The sequence below is a fragment of the Pezoporus wallicus genome, unplaced genomic scaffold, assembly GCF_028554395.1.
Source record: "Pezoporus wallicus isolate ANWC-B61680 ecotype Strahan unplaced genomic scaffold, APGP_CSIRO_Pwel_v1 scaffold_7107, whole genome shotgun sequence".
Taxonomy (NCBI): Eukaryota; Metazoa; Chordata; class Aves; order Psittaciformes; family Psittacidae; genus Pezoporus; species Pezoporus wallicus.
Genome location: NW_026642114.1, coordinates 8,230,228 through 8,248,413, shown reverse-complemented (window position 1 = coordinate 8,248,413; position 18,186 = coordinate 8,230,228). Strand labels below are relative to the sequence as shown.

Here is an 18,186-nt window from a genome sequence, read left to right as displayed (position 1 = left end):
GGAATCCAGATATTCAGACCCAGAGGTATTTATTAACCTGGTACCAACAGCTGAGTTTGTCTGGAATGAAACGTGATTCCTAACGCAAAGAATTGGTCAACATTGTATCAAATAGTACAGGGGAAAGGGGATAGACTGAGTTTCAGTCTGCTTTTTACTAAAGACATATGGCAACAGCTAGGAAGTATACTGCTTTGGGGCCTGAAAAAGAAGATGATGCAGCACAGGTATCTTGTATTTTTATTGGATGATCAGATCCAGACATTAAATGCCAGCTGCAAAAGCTGGAAGGTCTGTCAATGAACTGTTGGAGGCCACCTGGAAAGCGTACAATAACAGAGAGGTTGTTGAAAGGAAGAGGGAAAGGAAGGAAACCTGTTGGGAAGGAAAATTGTTGGCTGTAGCTATCACACAGGAAACCAGGAAAGGGGGGAGCAGCCCAGGAGGGAAGGGCTGGAGGGAAAGATTACACGAAATGTTTGTGAACAGACTGCATGGGTTCACTTAGAGGAGGATCAGTGTGCCATTTGTAAACAGCGGGAATGCCCTCACAGTAAAAATAGACACCGAGGATTCAGTGAAATGTCCACACAGGTGGCAAACCGATGATTTTAGATGAAGACTAAAGAGGAGTGGGGGAAGATTCAAAACCCTTCCCAACAGAGCCCTCAGTTAATTAGGCTGGGAAATGATAAGGTAAAATTCCTTGTAGATACAGGAGCTACCTATTCCATTATGAATACTTGGCAAAGGACAATGAAGCAAACAAACAGCTTCAGTCATTGGCGCCATAGGGCAGAAAGAAAACCGGCCTTTCTTTCAACCTCTGAAATAGGCAAACGGATGTTGACCTATTAATTTCCTTACATGAGTGAATGCCCTCTGCCATTATTGGATAGGGATATACTGAGTAAATTACACTCACAAATTATGTTTAAGGAAATTAAAATCCAGATACATATCCCTGAGGAAGAGGTTGTGGAGGCCTAAGTTTGTACATTACAGAAACCAGCCACTGAGCTGGATATACCAGAAGCAGCAGAGAACGCAGTCACTCCATGGGTATTGGCTACTGGAATCCTGGGCTGATCACAAAATGTGGAACCAGTAACTGTTCATCTGAAACCAAACGCCAGGCTGGTAAGACAGAAACAATATCCTATAAAACTGAAAGCAAGGAAAGGACTAGAGCCTTTAATAGAAAATTTTATTGAATACTTTGGGACAAAAATTGACTGTATTTGTACCTCACATGGTAACAACCGTCCTGGAACAGAAAAGCAGACATTGGCTTTCCCCAAGCAGGTCGTGCTTTTGGAACAGAAGGATGCAGAATTGAAAGTAACTAACCTTTTGAACCCAGCAGTGTTTTTGACAACCGATCCAGAAGCAGGAGAGCTCACAACGGTTTACAGACTATTGAGTGCAGGTATATTCCACTAATACCAACCTACAAGATCCCCCCCCCCCGAGGACATGGACTGGGAGCTGTTTACGGGTAGTAGCAGCTTCATGAAAAATGGAAATCAGAAAGCAGGATAAGCTTGGTAACCCAACATGAGGTAATAGAGGGCAAAGCCCTGGCCCCAATGCATCAGTGCAGAAAGCCAAGCTGATCACGCTACTGAGAGCTCTGGCACTGTCAGAAGGTAAAACCATTCACATGTAGACAGAGTCAAAATCTGCTCTTTATTCATGCCCATTGGGCCATATGGAAGGAAAGGGGATTGTTAATTTCTCAGTGGTTCCCTATAATATGGACAAATAATACAGGAATTGCTAAAAGGAGTCCAGCTACCCCAGAAAGGAGCAATCATGCATTGCAAGGCGTATCAATTAGGTAATACTCCAGTGAATAATGGCAACTGCCTTGCTGACAAAACAGGCAAAGAAGCTGCTGGCAGGGACCATTCATTAATATTGCCTCATAAGTGCTTGCATAATGAAGTTCCAAGATATCAGAGAATGAGAAACCGGCAAGTCTATTAGGAGCCAAGAAGAACAATGAAGGATGGTGGGTTATACCAAACAGGCTACTAATAATTCCTCAGCCTCATACAAGAAAAATAGCTGAGGAAAAAAAACAGGCAACTCACTGGGGAACAGAATCAATGACTGAGGCTTTAAACTCCAAGTTGTGTGTGAATGGTGAGAATTAGAAAAAGTCTTGTAAAGAAGTGTGAACTTTTGTTTGCGAAACAATTCTTACCTTGCTAAAAGACAGCCACCTGGAATAACAAAGAAAGGCAATTGTCCAGGACACTACAGGCAAGCAGATTTTACAGAGTTGCTGTGGCAAAACAGGCTCAGGTATATACTGGAACTAGTAGATGTGTTTTCTGGTTGCCTGGAGGCTTTCCCTTGTCACACCAATAAGGCCAGAGAAGTAATAAAAATGTTATTAAAATAAATAATTCCAAGGTTTGGGGTACCTATAGCAATGTCATCTGACTGGGGTTCACATTTCATTGCCGAAGTTGTAAAAAATCTGTGCAAGGTAACAGGGATAAAGTGAGATTTGCATACCCCTTGGAAAGCCCAGTCTAGTGGGAAAGTAGAAAGAATCAACTGGAGTTTAAAGAAACAAATTAGTAAGATTTGTCAGGAATCATATCTGAAATGGCCAGATATGTTACCTCTGGCCTTGTTAAAGAGTTAGACTGGTGTCAAAAGAAAAATTAAGCCCATATGAAATATTATATAGGCAACCACATCAAATCACAGAAAGTAAAGGAACAGATTATTGGAGATCAGTATCTAACGGAATATGTTATGTCCCCATAGAAGGTGTTAGTCCTCTCTCCACAGGTACATTGTATTGGTGGCACTCATGATTCTGGACATTACTGCTCATAAATAGCAGCCCGGAGACTGCATTTACGTCAAAACTTGGACCGAAGAACCCCTTCAAGAAATTAGAAGGGACCATACCTGGTATTGCTCACAACAAACACTGCCATCAAAGTGCAGTAGACACGTGAGTTCATTACAGTTGGGTCAAACCCTCACTGACACCAGAATGGGCCGCCAAAGCCACAGGACCAACACGCCTAAAGCAGACTGGGATCACTTAACTTCTATTTGCAGAAGACTGTTCAGTGAGCCAACCAAGAGAGAACTTGATCCTGAAATTGGTACAGGGGGGTGGAAAAATGCATTATTTAACTAGAGAGACTGTTTACCTATCCTTCATGCTACAGGAGAACCTATCCCATGGGTTATCATTCCCTTAAATCTCTCATAGATTTAAGTCATAGATCTCAAGTCTTAGAGCATTTTGAATATTTGACTAAAGCAACAAATGCATCCTACTTCTGGACAAAGAACAAGGCTGTAGACAAACAGGCAGTGACACATTCTACCGAAAATACCGGTTAAAAAAATTTTGCAATCCTTTGGAGCGTGGTCCCTAAAGGAATGGTTTGCTATCCTACTATGATAATAGTCACAATTTTAATAGTCAGTGTTTGTACAGGATGTGCAAAGAGAGGAACAGAAAAACAGTTGTGGAAGTAATTTGAGACATAGCTAATACTTCCAAATGGGGGAATTCATACCTAATTAAACAAGTGTTCCATTGTGTATAGAGACATAATCATGGACAAGGCTGCAGGGACTCTCAAGATAAGGAAGCAAGAAGAGGACCAGATGTCTTCCTTTAAATGGATGTTAGCCCTCCTCCTCTCAATAAGGTCTGAGAAATAGGTAAACAGCTGCAAGAGAAAAGAGCTAAAGAAACCTCTCAAGGTCACGAATTTGCTCAAACAAGAACACACAGTTAATTGGCAAGACTAAACAGTAATTCCAATGTCCTTCACTAATGGATTTCCACAAAGGAGTAAAATGAGTGAGAGTATTTCTCTTGAAACAGCACCCAAAGACCACTCCTAGAATTCACAGCGCCTGTGCCACAGCCTTATCTAACCAGATTATCATATGCAATGAGTAATGGGAATTGGGTGGGCACTCTGAAGAATGATGATGAATAAATATACATATAATAATTTATGTAAGCTGTAAACTGTCCCTTCTCAGTGTGAACGATAGGCGGAGGGATCCTCTCTGTACCATAATGTCAGCTTTCTAACCTGCCCTCCTAGATGGAGAGGTTATTTTCGCGGATTTCAGCAACAGATGGATGGCAGAGCACAGCTATGGGCAGGATTACAGGAAGGAGAGGCTTTAGGGGTCATGGAAAGATCAACTGATGGGACGCGAAAGTTGGCAGACGTGTTACAGGCATAACAGAGACCCCCGAGGAGTAAAATACATTTAATCTCCAGCATCTAAAAACTGCAAACACAGGAAGGACAAACGGAGGCAACACCTGCAGAGAAAGCCACGGCGCGGCAGCAGGAGAGGGTGATGGGCACCAGCACCAGCAGGGTGGAGTGGGTCTGTACTGTACCGTGCTTGGCCCTGGACATGGGAAGGGGGCTACCCCCAACCCAAGGCATATCTCTTGAGTACCCAGAAGAGGAAGAAAAGGGTAGGGAGTACTGGAGCAAATTGGTTCAAGTGTCCCAGCATATCTGAAGGGCCTGAGGTCAGAGGTACAGCCCAAGCTGCTGCCTCCCTCCCTGGAGAGCTCGTACTGCCACCAGGAACAGTTCGCACTCTGGAACGACCTGGGCCATCCCAGCTCAGTCCCAGAGCCTTGTCCCTCCCGACAGCCAGGCCAACAGCACACGTGGTATGGAGAAACAGGGGAGGCAGACTCATATACTTCATAGGGTACATACAGGAAACATCCACTTTTCCCCAAAGCATGACAGCAAAACAGCTGTGCCCCTCTCATCTTCTATATCCATGCTGGCCCCTGAAGATGTCACACTGCTCAACAGCAGGAAGGAGAAGGCCATAGCTGTAACTGCCAGCCCCAGGCATTGGACAGCCCCTACAAATGGGACAGGCAGCAACATGTCACAGTCAGGAGGGCAAAGAGCGGCTGGAGGGAGCAGAACTCTGCCCCGAACCACTTAAAGTAGCCAAGGGCAAGTGTAGGGCCCTGAGCTGTGCAGGACTGTGCACAGGCACCAACCACAGCGCCAGGATGAATGCAGAGCTTCAGCCTCAAGACAGGGGCAAGGTGAAAGAGGGTCCTGCGATGAGGCTGGGCCAGGCTTGGACCTGCCTCAATGTGTGGGCAAGAGAAAGAAGGCAAGAGGGAAGCGGCAGCATCTCTCCACTGCCCGGAGGCACTGAAGCCCTGCAACATTCATGCATTAGCCGAAAGGCAACTACAAGGGGATCTGACACGCATATGGAAAGCTGGTCCCTGCTCCCCTCACAGGGCTGCAGGAAGGGCAGGGTGTCTTCGCAAGGGGGAGGAAAGAAGCCATCTTCAGCGCCACGCGTGCCCAGCGCCCCTGGAGCTCTGTGTCCTCCTGTCGGGCCACGCCACGCTCCAGCTCTCCCCCCACGGGCGGCAGGCTCAGAGAAAGTCAAACACCCCGTAATTCTTTGCTGCTTGACAGAAGAAACACAAGAGGGTGAAAAGAAAGGAGAGATGTTTAGGGTGGGAAGACTGAGGCAGCAGTGACACACGGGCAAGCAGCACAGGGCGCTGGGATGGATGCAGATTAATGGCGTTAGAGAGGACAGCAGGAGGGAATTACCATCGGCAATACACAAGTCTGGTGGCAGGAGGGGCTGTGGCACCCAGCAGGCCTGTCAGGCCCATCCACCCCGCTCAAGGTGGGATTAGAATCAAGGTTTAGTTCGTTTATTTCTTTTCTTGTCTTGGTAACGAAAAGGAATAAAGGGAAAAACAAAACAAAACCAAACCAAAAAACCAAGGGGTGAAGCCAGGGCTGGTCCTAGGAGACAAACAACGGGGATGGAGGGAGGAAAGGAGAGCAGCAGACAGACAAGGGACGGGTGCTTCACATTACATCCACAAAGAACTCACTGGGGTTGCCCATAGCCATTCGGAAGGACTGTCTACTGGCTGTCAGTTCAGGGGGCACAGAGGCCAGGTCACGGCCTGGCGGTGCCCCAGGGGGCCCCATGGCTGAAGGTGGTGGAGGCATCAGCAACATGGGGGGGCTGAAGAGAGGGGGGAGGCCGGGCGGCCCATACGACTGCTGGCTGTGGTGGCTGCGGATGCTGTGCGCCAGCGAGTGCTGGCTGCGCTGGCTGTGCTGGCTGGCTGGCACCGAGCGCTCGCTCGCCGCGCGCTCACGCCGCATGCTGCTCCTTGTGGTGTGGTCTGACTCACTCCCGCTGCCGCCTGACTTGGATTCCCCAGTCTTCTCTCTCTCCTTCCTTCTCTCACTGCCACTGCGATTGGAACCGCTGCTCCGGCTCCCTGCAATGAGCACAAGGCAAGGTTAGGTGACAGCTCAGATAAGTCAGGAAAAAAGGATGCTCCTCTAGCCAAGAGAGGACTAGAGCATGCTGCAGCACAGCTATCCACCAGCACAGTCCATGCTCTCAGTTTCTTTTCAGCTCCAAGTTCTATGACCATTTTTGCCCTGGCTCCCCACACATCTATGGCCTTGCCTAAGCAAGTTCTTGCCTTTTCCTGCTGCTTCCCTGTACTGAATAGGGCATCTGCCCACCTGCAGGCATATTTTAGCTCTTTTCACTCACCTTCACTGTGCTGGCTGCCTGCGCTGCCCCCTCCGTAGCTGTATCCTGGATCAGGGAAGCCAGGGTGGGGGTTGTATGGATGAGGAGGTGGATACTGATATGGGAAAGCCATAGGCCAGGGTGCAGCTCCTGGGTGGGGGAGTGGAGCCAAAGTGTCCTGATCAGAGGCACCGCTGGAACCATCATGATTGTGAAGAGACAGATTAGCCATATCTGCAAGAAAGCAGAGAAAAGTGGTTAATCCAAGCAGAAAGACAACCACATGTAATCAAGAAATTCCCTGTCCATTCTTGCTGGTGGACATGGAGGGGGTCCACAAGGAGACACTAAAAGCTGGCACTCTCCCTGCTTGTCAGTGTATCCATTTGTGCTTCCTGGTTGAACAACAACCAGGCTGTGCAAGTCCAAGCTGCCAGTCTAACACAGAGACCAGCTTGGTGGTAAAGGACCACATAACAGCTACAGCTCACCCTGTCAGTTACTTCCTCCATCCCTCTTATTTAAGCAGAACTCAGTTGTCTGAACACCACCCCCTTGCCACCACTGGAAGTTCAGAGCCTGAAGACAGTCGGTACAGACTAAGACTCCACTAGGGCTGCCTGGGAGAAAAGATCACACTGTCAAAGCTGCATCCAACTTCACCACCGCAGCAGCATGACAAAGAAGCTGGAATATTCTTTATCACTCTCTAACAGTGTCTGTAGAACAAGGGGCCCAGCCTGATGGCAACAGCTGTAGCTATGTCCTCATTGTTTCAGCAGGGCTCTGTAGGACCTCTACCCCCCCATCCTCTCCCTCCCACCCATGCCAAGTGTCATACTTCCACAGAGGTCCCCGAAGATGTAATAGCATTGCTCTGAGAAGGTGATCTTGTTGACGGTATGTCGGATATAGCCAGCCTTCAGCAGATAGCTGGCATATTTGCGGGATTCACGACGGTCTGTAAAGCCCTCCACATGGTGATAGAGCCAATCCACCACATCCGAACCTGCCACCAAACACTGAGTTAAATACAGCAAGAGAAAGACAGCGGCCCTTGAGGCAGCAGGCCCCACTGGAACCAAGGCAAAGCGGGCCAGAAGTTGAAAAGGGACTGCACAGCCGAAGGTTCAATTTGTGACTGGCTGGGCCAACAGTTTATAGTGACAGAGATGCTCCCTTGGCATCTACTTGGAAAACAGGCCACCCATTTCTCAGTCCCAGCCTTGGCTGTAGGCAGCACAGTCTCTTACCAATGAAGGCATTGGGGATGGTGATCTTCAGCCACATGCGGTCACGCACCTCCAGGCCTGACTCTGGTGAGGCCATGGCTTTGACAATGGTGGCCATGTCACTGTGGATGGACAGGTGAAAGTCATCGAGGCCTGTGGTGTGGATGAAGGAAGGGAGGCAGAGATGAGAGAGGACAGAAAAGACAACAGGGCTGCATGGAAGCATCACACAAAGGAGGAATGACTAGGGAACAATACATTGCAAACAGCCTTGAGGCACATGCTGTGTAACTCCCCTTCCAGTCTTCCACTGTTATCCTTCACATTAACCATTTCCTTTTGTGCAAAACCCAGGCCAGAGTCTCCTTCCTTCCAGACAGTCCCAAGCAGCTGAGATCCAAAGACTGACAGCTGAGCCCATGCCACACAGCAAGAGAATTCTCTGCTCCTCACAAACAAACAATGAACTCCTGGCTTTTTGCCCCATTTGAGCTTCCCAGACCCTTACTTCAGGGCTCTCTATACCAGAATTGCCAGAGATCTTCAGAAAAGAACCAGAAGAGACCTGTGTTCAGGAGGACCCTGCCACACTGCAAATCTCTGCCCCTCCATCTTGCCCTATCTGCAGTCTGGAAGGGCAACTGCTCCAGCAACAAGCTGAATCCCTCTGGGCTCACAATCATAGCTGCTAACCCCTGACTGCTTTGAGCCTTTCTTCTGCACCTGCCACAGCTCCCGGACTATACCCAAGCTCTTCTACTCTCCTTACATAGAAGGCTGAAAAATGTGGTATTAATTCACCCAGGCAGAATCCACTGATCCAGGCGCCTGCCTGGTGAGAGCTGCCTCCCTCCTAGTCCCTTGGCAGGGCGTATCTTGCCCGACCCAGCTGTGCCCAAGCAGATGTATTGCTCCCTTTACAGCACAGTGGAGGCGAGGAAGCTGTGCAGTGGGTGGAGCACGGAGGCACAAGGACTTACGTTCAGTCTCTGGTATGGAGCTGGTGATGGAGGAGCTGGTGGAAGTGATTGTGCTCATGGATGGACTCATACCGTACGCTGGGTAGGTGCCGGTCATCGCTGCTGTGTGAGACACCCAGGCTGCCGGGTCAATGGGCCGAATGGGCTCACCTGCATTGAAGAAAGAGTCAGTCAGCAGCTATAAGAAATTATCCCTTTATCAAACCAGCCTCTGGGGAGGGACAGGGACTCAAGCACAGCCCATTCTATTCCCAGCATCTGCCGGGACTCACCCGGATCGGAGCATGGAGAGTCTGGCCCAGCCCAGATCCGCTGGGGAGCAACTGGGAGAGAAAGAAGAGAGGGAGGGTCAGCAGGACAGGTGCAGAGGGAGAGATCCCCCTATGGCTCAAGGCAGGGGTTTCTCTTTCCTCTGACGCCCCGAGCAAGTGACCCCCCTGCCCCAGTGAAACGCGTCCCCAGCGTGATGTGGGAAGGAGGGCTGGGCTTATGGGCATTTTGGCCTGAGAACAGGACATAGCAGTCTCCTAATAGGAGAGCTGAAAACCCACCAAACCCCAATTCAGTGCCACATGGCGTCACACACACAGGGGAGGAACAAGACAACAACCAATCAAGTGCTTAAGGCAGGGCTCTCACATGAGCTGGGCACCAGCATTAAGGGTGAGTCAGCTATCCACTTACTCCTGGGTAACGAGAAGCAGCCACGGGGGCTGGGGTCCCAGCACTTGGCCACCGTCAAGGTGATGGGCCTGCAACACAAAGGTGAGAATTAGAACAAGAGCCCAGTGGCACAAACCTCTGTGTGATGGGTGGATGCTGTGTGCTGGCTCTCTCCTGCAAGACAGGGAGAAGCTGCCAGAAAAGTGCCCTTGTCCCCCCCTCCAGCTCTGGATCTCTTAGCAGTATGGACAAAATGATGCAACACTGCTGAGGGCTGCTGATGCCCCTAGTGACACGGTATCCCCACAAAAAAGAGGGGCACAGACCACAATTCACCACCATTCTGTTGGCTGCAATTCTCGCTCTGGGCATGAAAACCCAGAAATCAAAGCAACACCAAGAATGTTAAGTTCTGAGCTTCTGCAGAGCTGCTGGCAGAGGTGACTGGAAGACATAACTTGCACACCCCATGCACACACTATATAGCTGCCCATGGAAGTAAGAAACACCCCATATACTTACCCTGGCTTGTGCACAATCTCCCTCAGCACCCGCACAGCATCATCGTTGCTCATGTTCTCAAAGTTGATGTCATTTACCTGCAAACAATGAAAAGAGGTGAGTCCCTGAGATGTGATCAGAGGTTGAGCTCCCCACTCAACTCAGCAGTGACTCAGCTTCCCCTTCCAAGAACAGCTTCCTGGGTTTAGCCTGCCGAAGTGCGCAGGGAGACTTCTGGGTCTTTTCTTATCGTTTTCCCAGGCCCAAAGATGGTATTGTGGGTGTGAGTACCTGCAAGAGCATGTCTCCTGGCTCAATCCTGCCATCAGCTGCCACAGCACCGCCCTTCATGATAGAGCCAATATAAATGCCTCCATCTCCATGCACATTGCTCTGTCCCACAATAGAAATGCCCAGGAAGTTGTATTTCTCTGCAGGGATGGAAAGAGAAAGAAGTAAGACACCATCAAGCAGAAGGCGCAAGCAGCCCCAACCTCAGACAACCCACATGCTAATGACGGTCATTTGCACCCCTGTCCCAGAGAAATGTCCCGGGACACAGAGAAACTCTTGAGAGAACAGTGCTTCAAGACAAGCCACTTTCCTACAGAATCCATCTCCTCACCCCTCCCTGCATGCGCTCTCTTTTGAGTCCTCCCGACTTCCCTCTTCACCACCCAGCCTTGCTCTGTAAGGATCGCAGGGTCCACGCACACCCCCCACTCACCCATGTTCAGTGTGACTGTGATGATGTTCAGGGACATGGTGGAGTCTGTGATGCTGCTGAAGGACGATGACTGCAAAACATAGGTGAAACACGAGATGACCTCCTGTGCCTCAGTAACATTCCCAGTGCCCCAGCTCCCTCCACTTTGTGCTCTAACACTCCCTGTGGCACCACAGCCACCACCCACAATTCCAGCCTTATGCTGGGAGCTTTACAGAGCCACAGGGCATCACCACTGTCCTTATGACCTCTGCAAAGCCAGGACAAGATTTGCAGTCCCAGATTTCAAGGCTACATTGCCCTGGGAAAGGTTTACAGCACTTCATCAGGTCTCAGCACTTGGGCACCACCTGTCCCCATCTGTGCCTACAGCAAACACAATGGAATCCCTGACCATCCCTGAAGCACTGAGTGGAGAGATCCACCAGCTAGCCCACCTTGCCCTGCACTGCCCTTCCCCAGGATACCCAGCCCCTCAGTACCCGCTCAATGCGTGGAGCCTTCTGTTTCCGCCGGCGTCGCTTGTGTCTCCTCATTAGACGAGAAGCACTGCTTTGCTCTGTCGAACTGCTAAACCTAGAGGCAAAAGCAAGAGTCAGATCTGCTGCTGCCAGGGTGGTGGCTCTGGCAGCAAGAGAGCCACAAAAATGGCACAGGGAACAGAGGACTGCAGGGGGAGAACATGTCTGTAGAGGACAGACAATAGCAGAGGGGGCTGCTGGGTGAGACTTTAGCAAGGACTCTGGAGCCCAGGATTACTGTGCTCTACAAGGACACGTCTCTCTGCGCTTCTGTGCTGGGAGGCAGGGGGAAGATAGTGTTCCTCTAGGACTCAAGCTCTCCTACCTGCTGGTGGAGTCATCTTCATCTGAATCGAAGAAGCTGGTGGTCTCCAGCTCACTGCTCATGAGCGTGGAGGAGCTCTCGTACCCGCCCAGGTCTCGGCGCCGCTCTCCCTTTACAGTCCCATTTACCCTGGGTGCTATGAAAAGACAAGACAGTGTGTGTTTGAGACAGGCCACAGGGAAACCACTTCTCCTACACAAGACTCACAGCAACCTTCTCAACGTGAATATGTCCATCAGAAAATTCCATCTAGTGTCAGCCAGATCTGAGCCTTCTGAGTCCACCCTGGGATCAGATCCATCTTCTGTGGAATACCTCTTCTATCACTACAGAATGGGCAAGGGGCTGATGGGCCACTTAGGAACAATGCTGCTAAACTCATGGAAGACTTGCATCTGGTTCCTTGCAGAGCAAGTTGTAGCATGGAGTGGCAAAGCTACAGCACATTCCGCTTTTCAGCCAAGAAGTACTGAGGCACTGCTGCCTGCTGCTCTTGAGGTTTGTACAGGACACATCTCCTTTGCCCCCAGAGGTGTCAATATGAAGCTCTGACACAAGATATGTGTTAGTTTCTGCCTCCAGTGTGAGGCTATGGCCTCAGATCACTGAACAGTCCTTCTAAGCCGGGATGGTTCTGCAGAGCAGAGAGCACTGTCCCATGGCTGGAGCCATGACCTAGCCATGCCCTGCAGAGCTCTTGCTGTGTTACCAACACTCACCGTGCTCAGGCCCATCTGTCCGACGGGGTCGTTCCCTTTGGGATGACACCACTGAGTCCGTCTCTGTCTCATTGTCCAAATTTTCTCGACTCCCCCCAGTGTTAGGGCTGTAACGAGATAAAAGGAACAAATATGTCCATCAGGAACAACTTAAAAAGACTCTCTACCTTTGTGCTGGCCAGCACTATCCTCCAGCCATCAGCCAACTGCTTCTTGAGGGACAGGAGCGGAAGTGGGGGGAAACAACCACAGCACATCTATGAGTGCAGGGCAAGGGACGGGAGGAAGCTGTGCCAGCTCTTTGCCAACTTCCCTGCACTACTTTCAGCATGTCCTTACTCGTTGAATAACAAAGCTCTACTTCAAATCTGCTCCCAGCCCCATCCTCCTCCCCTCTAGCTGCCAATTTGGGTAGGAGTGTCCCAGACTCTGGTCTGGATTTACAGCAGTCACTTTGAGTCCCTCAGAAACCAGGATAGGTGTCCAGGTAACTTACTGGAAAGAGGGAGGCCTGGAGTCTCCAATTCCTCCTGTGCGCTCCATAGAAGGTGGCAGCTCTGTCTGGTTATCAGCACAGACTGAGCCAGCATCTGAATGGGAACCCTCTGCAGACACCAGCTGGAAGAATGAGAGACAGACAATGAAATGGCTGAAGCACTGGGAAAACGTTTATAAGAGTGGCCAAACGAGCTGGCCAAAAGCCTGCCTGGCTCAAGATCTCCTCTCTGACAGCAGACAACAGCAGATGCCCAGGAGCAGGTACGGAACAGGCCAAGCATGTAGCAACATTCCCCCTCAACGCCTTCCCAGACACCGGCTATTTGTGGCTCAGGAATTCCTGACCCAGCAGTGAATCTGGGTGGCTGACAACCCTGCTTGGAGACTCTGACATCATCTGCACACTTATACCACACAAATTTTCCCACTCAGGTAACCTTTAGCACACGTCCTGTATGAAGGAATGGATTTCCCTAGTTGTTCTTACACCAAAAGAGGCAGCTACCAGTCATTCCTTTTCTCAATTTTACTAGCTCAGGACTGAGACCAGCTTTGAAATAGACTCCCAACATTTTCAGGCTTCCACATATACTTCACAAACATTCAGGTTGTGCCCAGTTAATCGTCTTGGGCACAACCTCCAGCCAATCTCTGGGAGACTCAACAGCTTCCCCAGTGCAGAAATTCAAGGGTCAAAACCCAGGAACTCTTTATATCAGCCATGTATTGGTACAGCCCAGGCACACCTACATCTGTGCCTCTGGATCCAAGATAAGCCACCAACTTCAGGGCTCAAGGAATGAGGTGGAGCCTCTTCTGGGAAGAATGGGCTCACCAGTGGTATGAAACAGAGGACAGCTCAAAGGAGCCCAATGGAAAGTGGTTTCACCAACATCGCTCCCTATCCAGGTCTGCTTTCTCCCCACTTCCAACATGTTTCCACATCTGCCCCACGCCTGTCCCCTGCATAGCATGGACAAGTAGGATGGTTGATTCTCTCCCAGTGTCAGGGAGGGACCACAGGGCCCAGTGCCGCACACAAAAGAGGCCGTGGGTCAGCCTGCGGGTCAGCCTGCAGCCAGTCCAGGGAGGGGGGGACACCAGGACAGAGGTGAAGTTTCAGCCTGTGCACCCGAACAAACTGCCAAGCCATTAGCCATCACAGGAGAGGTGGGGGTTGCCCCACTGTGGATCAGGACAGAAGAATCATGAAACACAGGCTGGAAAGCAGCTGAATGCTGCACAAACCATAACACCCAGTACAAATGCAGAGGCAGCTCTACTGCTTGCTAGTGAGGTGACCACATCTGCATGGGGACAGAAGCAGATGCCAAGCCAGGTGCTGGAGACACAGCCCACTTACACAGGTCTTGAGTGCTTCCCAGGATCATTGGGATGAACCCACCTTCAAGAACTGAGGAAACCATGATAAAGGGAGGGGTGTGTGTGTACCTCACAGGCCATCATTAGGGCAGGGGGAGAGAGGTCTGCTGCCAGGGGGTACTGGGAACAGAGATGTAGCTGGGGCAAGGAAGACAGAGCAGTCCTGAAAACCCACAGCCAATGCAGCAGACAGGGCAGAGGGCACCCTAGGGTGTCAAAAGCTGCAGAGCCCGTCCCACAAGCCCCAGGACAAGCCCAACAGCTCCTGCTCTCACAACTGTCTAAGCAGCTCCTGTTTCACACTTGCTGGGCTTCTCTCTCTCCAGAAAGCCCCAGGCACATGCCCAGCTCTGCTTTCAGCACCTTCCTGGTGAGTTATCTTCCCAAGACACATCCCACTCCCTGAGGGCGACATCCTGCTCTGGCAGCCACTGCCTGGGAGAACAGGGGAGAAGAGATGCTGGCCAGCACTGTCCAGGGAAAAGACATATAATGCTCTATGCTCTAAGAATTCAACGCAAAACCATGAAAATAGATCTGGACAGAGCAAACTAGCCATAGGCAGCTGTCAAATAGCAGTGAGGAGGAAAGGAGAGGGGGATTCTTGAGCAGGGGGACTAATGTTGCCTTCCTCTAAGACTCCTGAGGCTGAGATTTCCTCCAGGGAAGGTTTTGATAAGCACCCTGCTCTTTTCCTGCTTCTTGCACTATCAGGAAATAGTCATTTGCATCCAAGCTCCTGTCTTTCCCTGTAGCTAAAATTAGTACCAAGTCCCTAAAATAGCCTCATCCCAGCCTGTCTGGCAGAAGCAGCAAAGCAAGTGTCCCCCTTTACCCCTCAGCCCCCAAACCACCCATGGACAAGGAGACTATCAGCAAAGATAGAAAAAGGGATCATTTGCTGTACGTAAAGGTCCCTGAGACTGCTGTCACCCTTCATGCATAAGAGCCAGTACCGATCAGTGCTCAAGGCATAAGCTCCCCACAAGGAGCTGGCACACCAGAGCAGCAGCATGGTACCTTGGTCACACCAGACAGCTGAAATGGAACAACCAGAGAGCCACTACAAGGAAAGCCAGCAGCTACATGGACGCATGGACCACAAGGAAAAGCATGCCAGGTGAAAAAAGAGCAATGGAAAGGGCTCAGAGACTTTGGGACTCCCCATAAGGCAGGTGGGGAAAAAAAGGCAAAGGAAAGGGAAAGGTGGGGAGATGCATCAGGGCAGATGGAGCAGCAGTGGGGATGGAGGCTGTTTTCAGAAGGACCTGATAACCACTAGAAGGAGGGTAGCAGGCATCCACTTGCCAGGGCTATGGCTCTTTGTGCAGAGATACGGCACCCTCTCCTGCCGGGCACCCAGGCATGACACCACCCTGCGTGCTGCCAGCACCCCATCAGGAGCCTGAGCAGCAGCAGGGCGCCCAGACACTTGGTCCCACCAACCCTGCCCTCCCTCCTGAAACACAGTCGCTTCATGGCCTCCAATCTGGGGCCTAGCTTTTTGATGCAGTGCTAGAAGAAGCATTAGGTCTGACTCAGTCTGATTTGCTGAGGATTTTCACCGTTCAGGGGATTATTTGGCAGCCTCTTGTTTCTTCTGGTGTAGATACACGCTTCCCCATCAGCACAAACTGCAGCTCCGCAGAAGGGGAAAAGGGATAATGGACTATGGAGACTGAATACCCTCTCCCCCCGCAAACAGAGGATCCCCTTGGGGGCAGAGGGAGGCATGCAGGCAGGGGACAGAGCATGTGCATAGCATGGCACAGAGGGAGAAGCTTGTCCTGCAGCTGCCCAGGCAGTACCTTTAGTCTTCAGGTCAGTCAAATCCAGTCCGCTTCACCAGCACTAAAGTCACTTAAGCCCTTTGCGCCAGTCACCGGAGCAGAACTTTTCTTGGAAAGCTGACCCTGCCATAGGGGCACATGGGTTATGCTGCAGACAGGCTGGGACCACCACCTCTGCCAACCATCGGTTACCACGAGCTCTCCAAAGAGGCATCCTGCATCTCCCCTGGCACGGGGGACCCAGCACCATGCAGCCCCTCTCCAGATGAGGGACTGGAGCGTGGTAATCCAGCTCATCAGCTTCATTAGCACTCAGCACACCGACAGTATGTAGCAGTCCCCGTGCCTCACTTGGCACTGTGCAACCAAACAGTGGTTTTCAGAGAGGAGAAACAGGCAGTGAGATACTGAAGCAATGGGCTTGCTTACCCAAGACACCACCCGGCCGTTGAAGCAGGGAAGCTTGGCATTGTCATCAGAGATCTCTTCTTTCACCACCCTGTAGAGGGGAGAGGAAGCAGTCAGAGCTGGGTCCAGGACTTAAGAAAAGGAGACTTTCCCAGGCAGGTGTTTGCACCCAACAACAGGCAGCCCAGGCTTGGAGACTGGGTAGGGGAAGAAATAGCAGCTCCCTCCTGCTGCTGGGCTACAGCTTTCTATGCCCACAGCTATGACTGGCAGGCTGGAGAGAAGATGAGGGAGAAACGGGCTTTCCTGTTTGCATCCAGCCGTTTAATCCCCCAATTCACATTTTAATCAATAAAGAAAAAAAAAATCAGAGCATATCACAGAATCATAGCATCATTTAGGTTGGAAAATATCTTTAAGACCACCACCAAGTCCAACCATTAACCCAGCACTGCCAAGTCCACCACTAAACCATGTCCCTTGGTGCCATACCTATATGTCTTTTAAATACCTCCAGGGGTGGTGACTCCACCACACCCCTGCACAGCCTGTTCCAGTGCTAGACAACCATTTCAACAAAGGAATTTTTCCTAATATCCAATCTAAACCTTCCCTGGTGTAACTTGTGTTCATTTCTCTTGTCCTATTGCTTGGGAGAAGAGAGTGACACCCACTTTGTTACAACCTCCTGTCAGGTAGCTGTAGAGAGCAATAAGGTTCCCCCTGAGCCTCCCTTTTCTCCAGGCTGAACACCCCCAGTTCCCTCAGCTGCTCTTCATCACACTTGTTCTCCAGACCCTTCACCAGCTTTGTTGCCCTTTCTGTGGGCCCGCCTCCAACACTTCAATGTCCCTCTTGTAGTGAGGGGCCCAGAACTGAGTACAGGATTTGAGGTGCAACCTCACCAATGCCAAGTACAAGGGATGATCACTGTCCTGGCCCTGCTGCTGGCCACACTGTTTCTGATACAGGCCAGGGTGACATTGGCCTTCTTGGCTGCCTGGGCACAAGCTGGCTCATGTTCAGTTGTCAGGCAGCACCCCCAGGTCCTTTTCCACTCAGCAGCTTTCCAGCCACTCTTACCCAAGCCTGCAGTGTTACATGGGGTTGAGCCCCCGTTGTTATGACCCAGGGGCAGGACCCAGCACTTTGCCTTGTTGAACCTCATACCACTGGCCACAGCCCACTGATCCAGCCTGCCCAGATCCCTCTGCAGAGCCTTCCTACCCTCCAGCAAATCAACACTCCCACCCAGCTTGGTGTCATCTGCAGATTTACTGAGGGTGCACTCAATTCCCTCATCCAAATCAATACAGATATTAAACAGAACTGGCCCAAGTGCTGAGTGGTGAGAACACCACTTGTGACTGGCCACCAAGTGGATTTAACTCCATTCACCACCACTCTTTGGGCTCTACCCAGCTGGTTTTACCCAGAGAACAGTACACCCACCCAAGCCATCAGCAGCCAGTTTCTTCAGGAGAGTGCTAAAGGAAATTATGTCAAAGGCTTTACTAAAGTGCAGGTAGACAACATCCACAGCCTTTCCCTCACCTACTAAGCAGGTCAACGTGTCATAGAAGGAGATCAGGTTAGTCAAGCAGGACCTTTCATAAACCTATGCTGACTGGGCCTCATCATCTGGCTGTCCTGCACATACCCCATGAAGGCTATCAAGATGATCTGTGCCATAACCCTCCCCAGCACTGAGGTCAGATTGACAGGCCTGCAGTTCCCTGGATCCTCCTTCCAGCCCTTCTTGTAGCCAGGCATCACATCTGCTAACTTCCAGTCAGCTGTGACCTCCCCACGGTGCCAGGACTGCTGATAAATGATGGGAAGTGCTTGGTGAGCACTTCTGCCAAC

At 50.7% G+C, this 18,186-nt stretch overlaps 2 protein-coding genes across 6 annotated transcripts in view; both read right to left on the bottom strand.

The window, feature by feature from the left end:
* The window catches only part of AP2M1 (adaptor related protein complex 2 subunit mu 1), a 160,299-nt gene that overhangs the window by 31,538 nt on the left and 110,575 nt on the right, over positions 1-18,186 (bottom strand). The gene's annotated exons all lie outside the window — the stretch shown is intronic.
* Positions 4,639-18,186, bottom strand: part of DVL3 (dishevelled segment polarity protein 3) — a 34,417-nt gene continuing 20,869 nt past the window's right edge. Inside the window, exons 2-17 of one of the 5 annotated variants that reach the window (XM_057427000.1) lie at positions 16,342-16,411; positions 12,738-12,859; positions 12,242-12,348; positions 11,523-11,658; positions 11,159-11,252; positions 10,677-10,746; positions 10,241-10,380; positions 9,971-10,047; positions 9,470-9,537; positions 9,058-9,108; positions 8,786-8,935; positions 7,827-7,958; positions 7,415-7,582; positions 6,595-6,807; positions 5,912-6,310; positions 4,639-5,466 (exon numbers count right to left, since the gene is read on the bottom strand). In XM_057427000.1, coding sequence (XP_057282983.1) covers positions 5,435-5,466; positions 5,912-6,310; positions 6,595-6,807; positions 7,415-7,582; positions 7,827-7,958; positions 8,786-8,935; positions 9,058-9,108; positions 9,470-9,537; positions 9,971-10,047; positions 10,241-10,380; positions 10,677-10,746; positions 11,159-11,252; positions 11,523-11,658; positions 12,242-12,348; positions 12,738-12,859; positions 16,342-16,411 — 2,029 coding nt within the window. In that variant the 3' untranslated portion in view covers positions 4,639-5,434. Of the gene's footprint in view, positions 5,467-5,709; positions 6,311-6,594; positions 6,808-7,414; positions 7,583-7,826; positions 7,959-8,785; positions 8,936-9,057; positions 9,109-9,469; positions 9,538-9,970; positions 10,048-10,240; positions 10,381-10,676; positions 10,747-11,158; positions 11,253-11,522; positions 11,659-12,241; positions 12,349-12,737; positions 12,860-15,930; positions 16,035-16,341; positions 16,412-18,186 lie in introns of those variants that run through there. The other 4 variants (XM_057427005.1, XM_057427003.1, XM_057427001.1 and 1 more) reach the window with 4 other exon arrangements.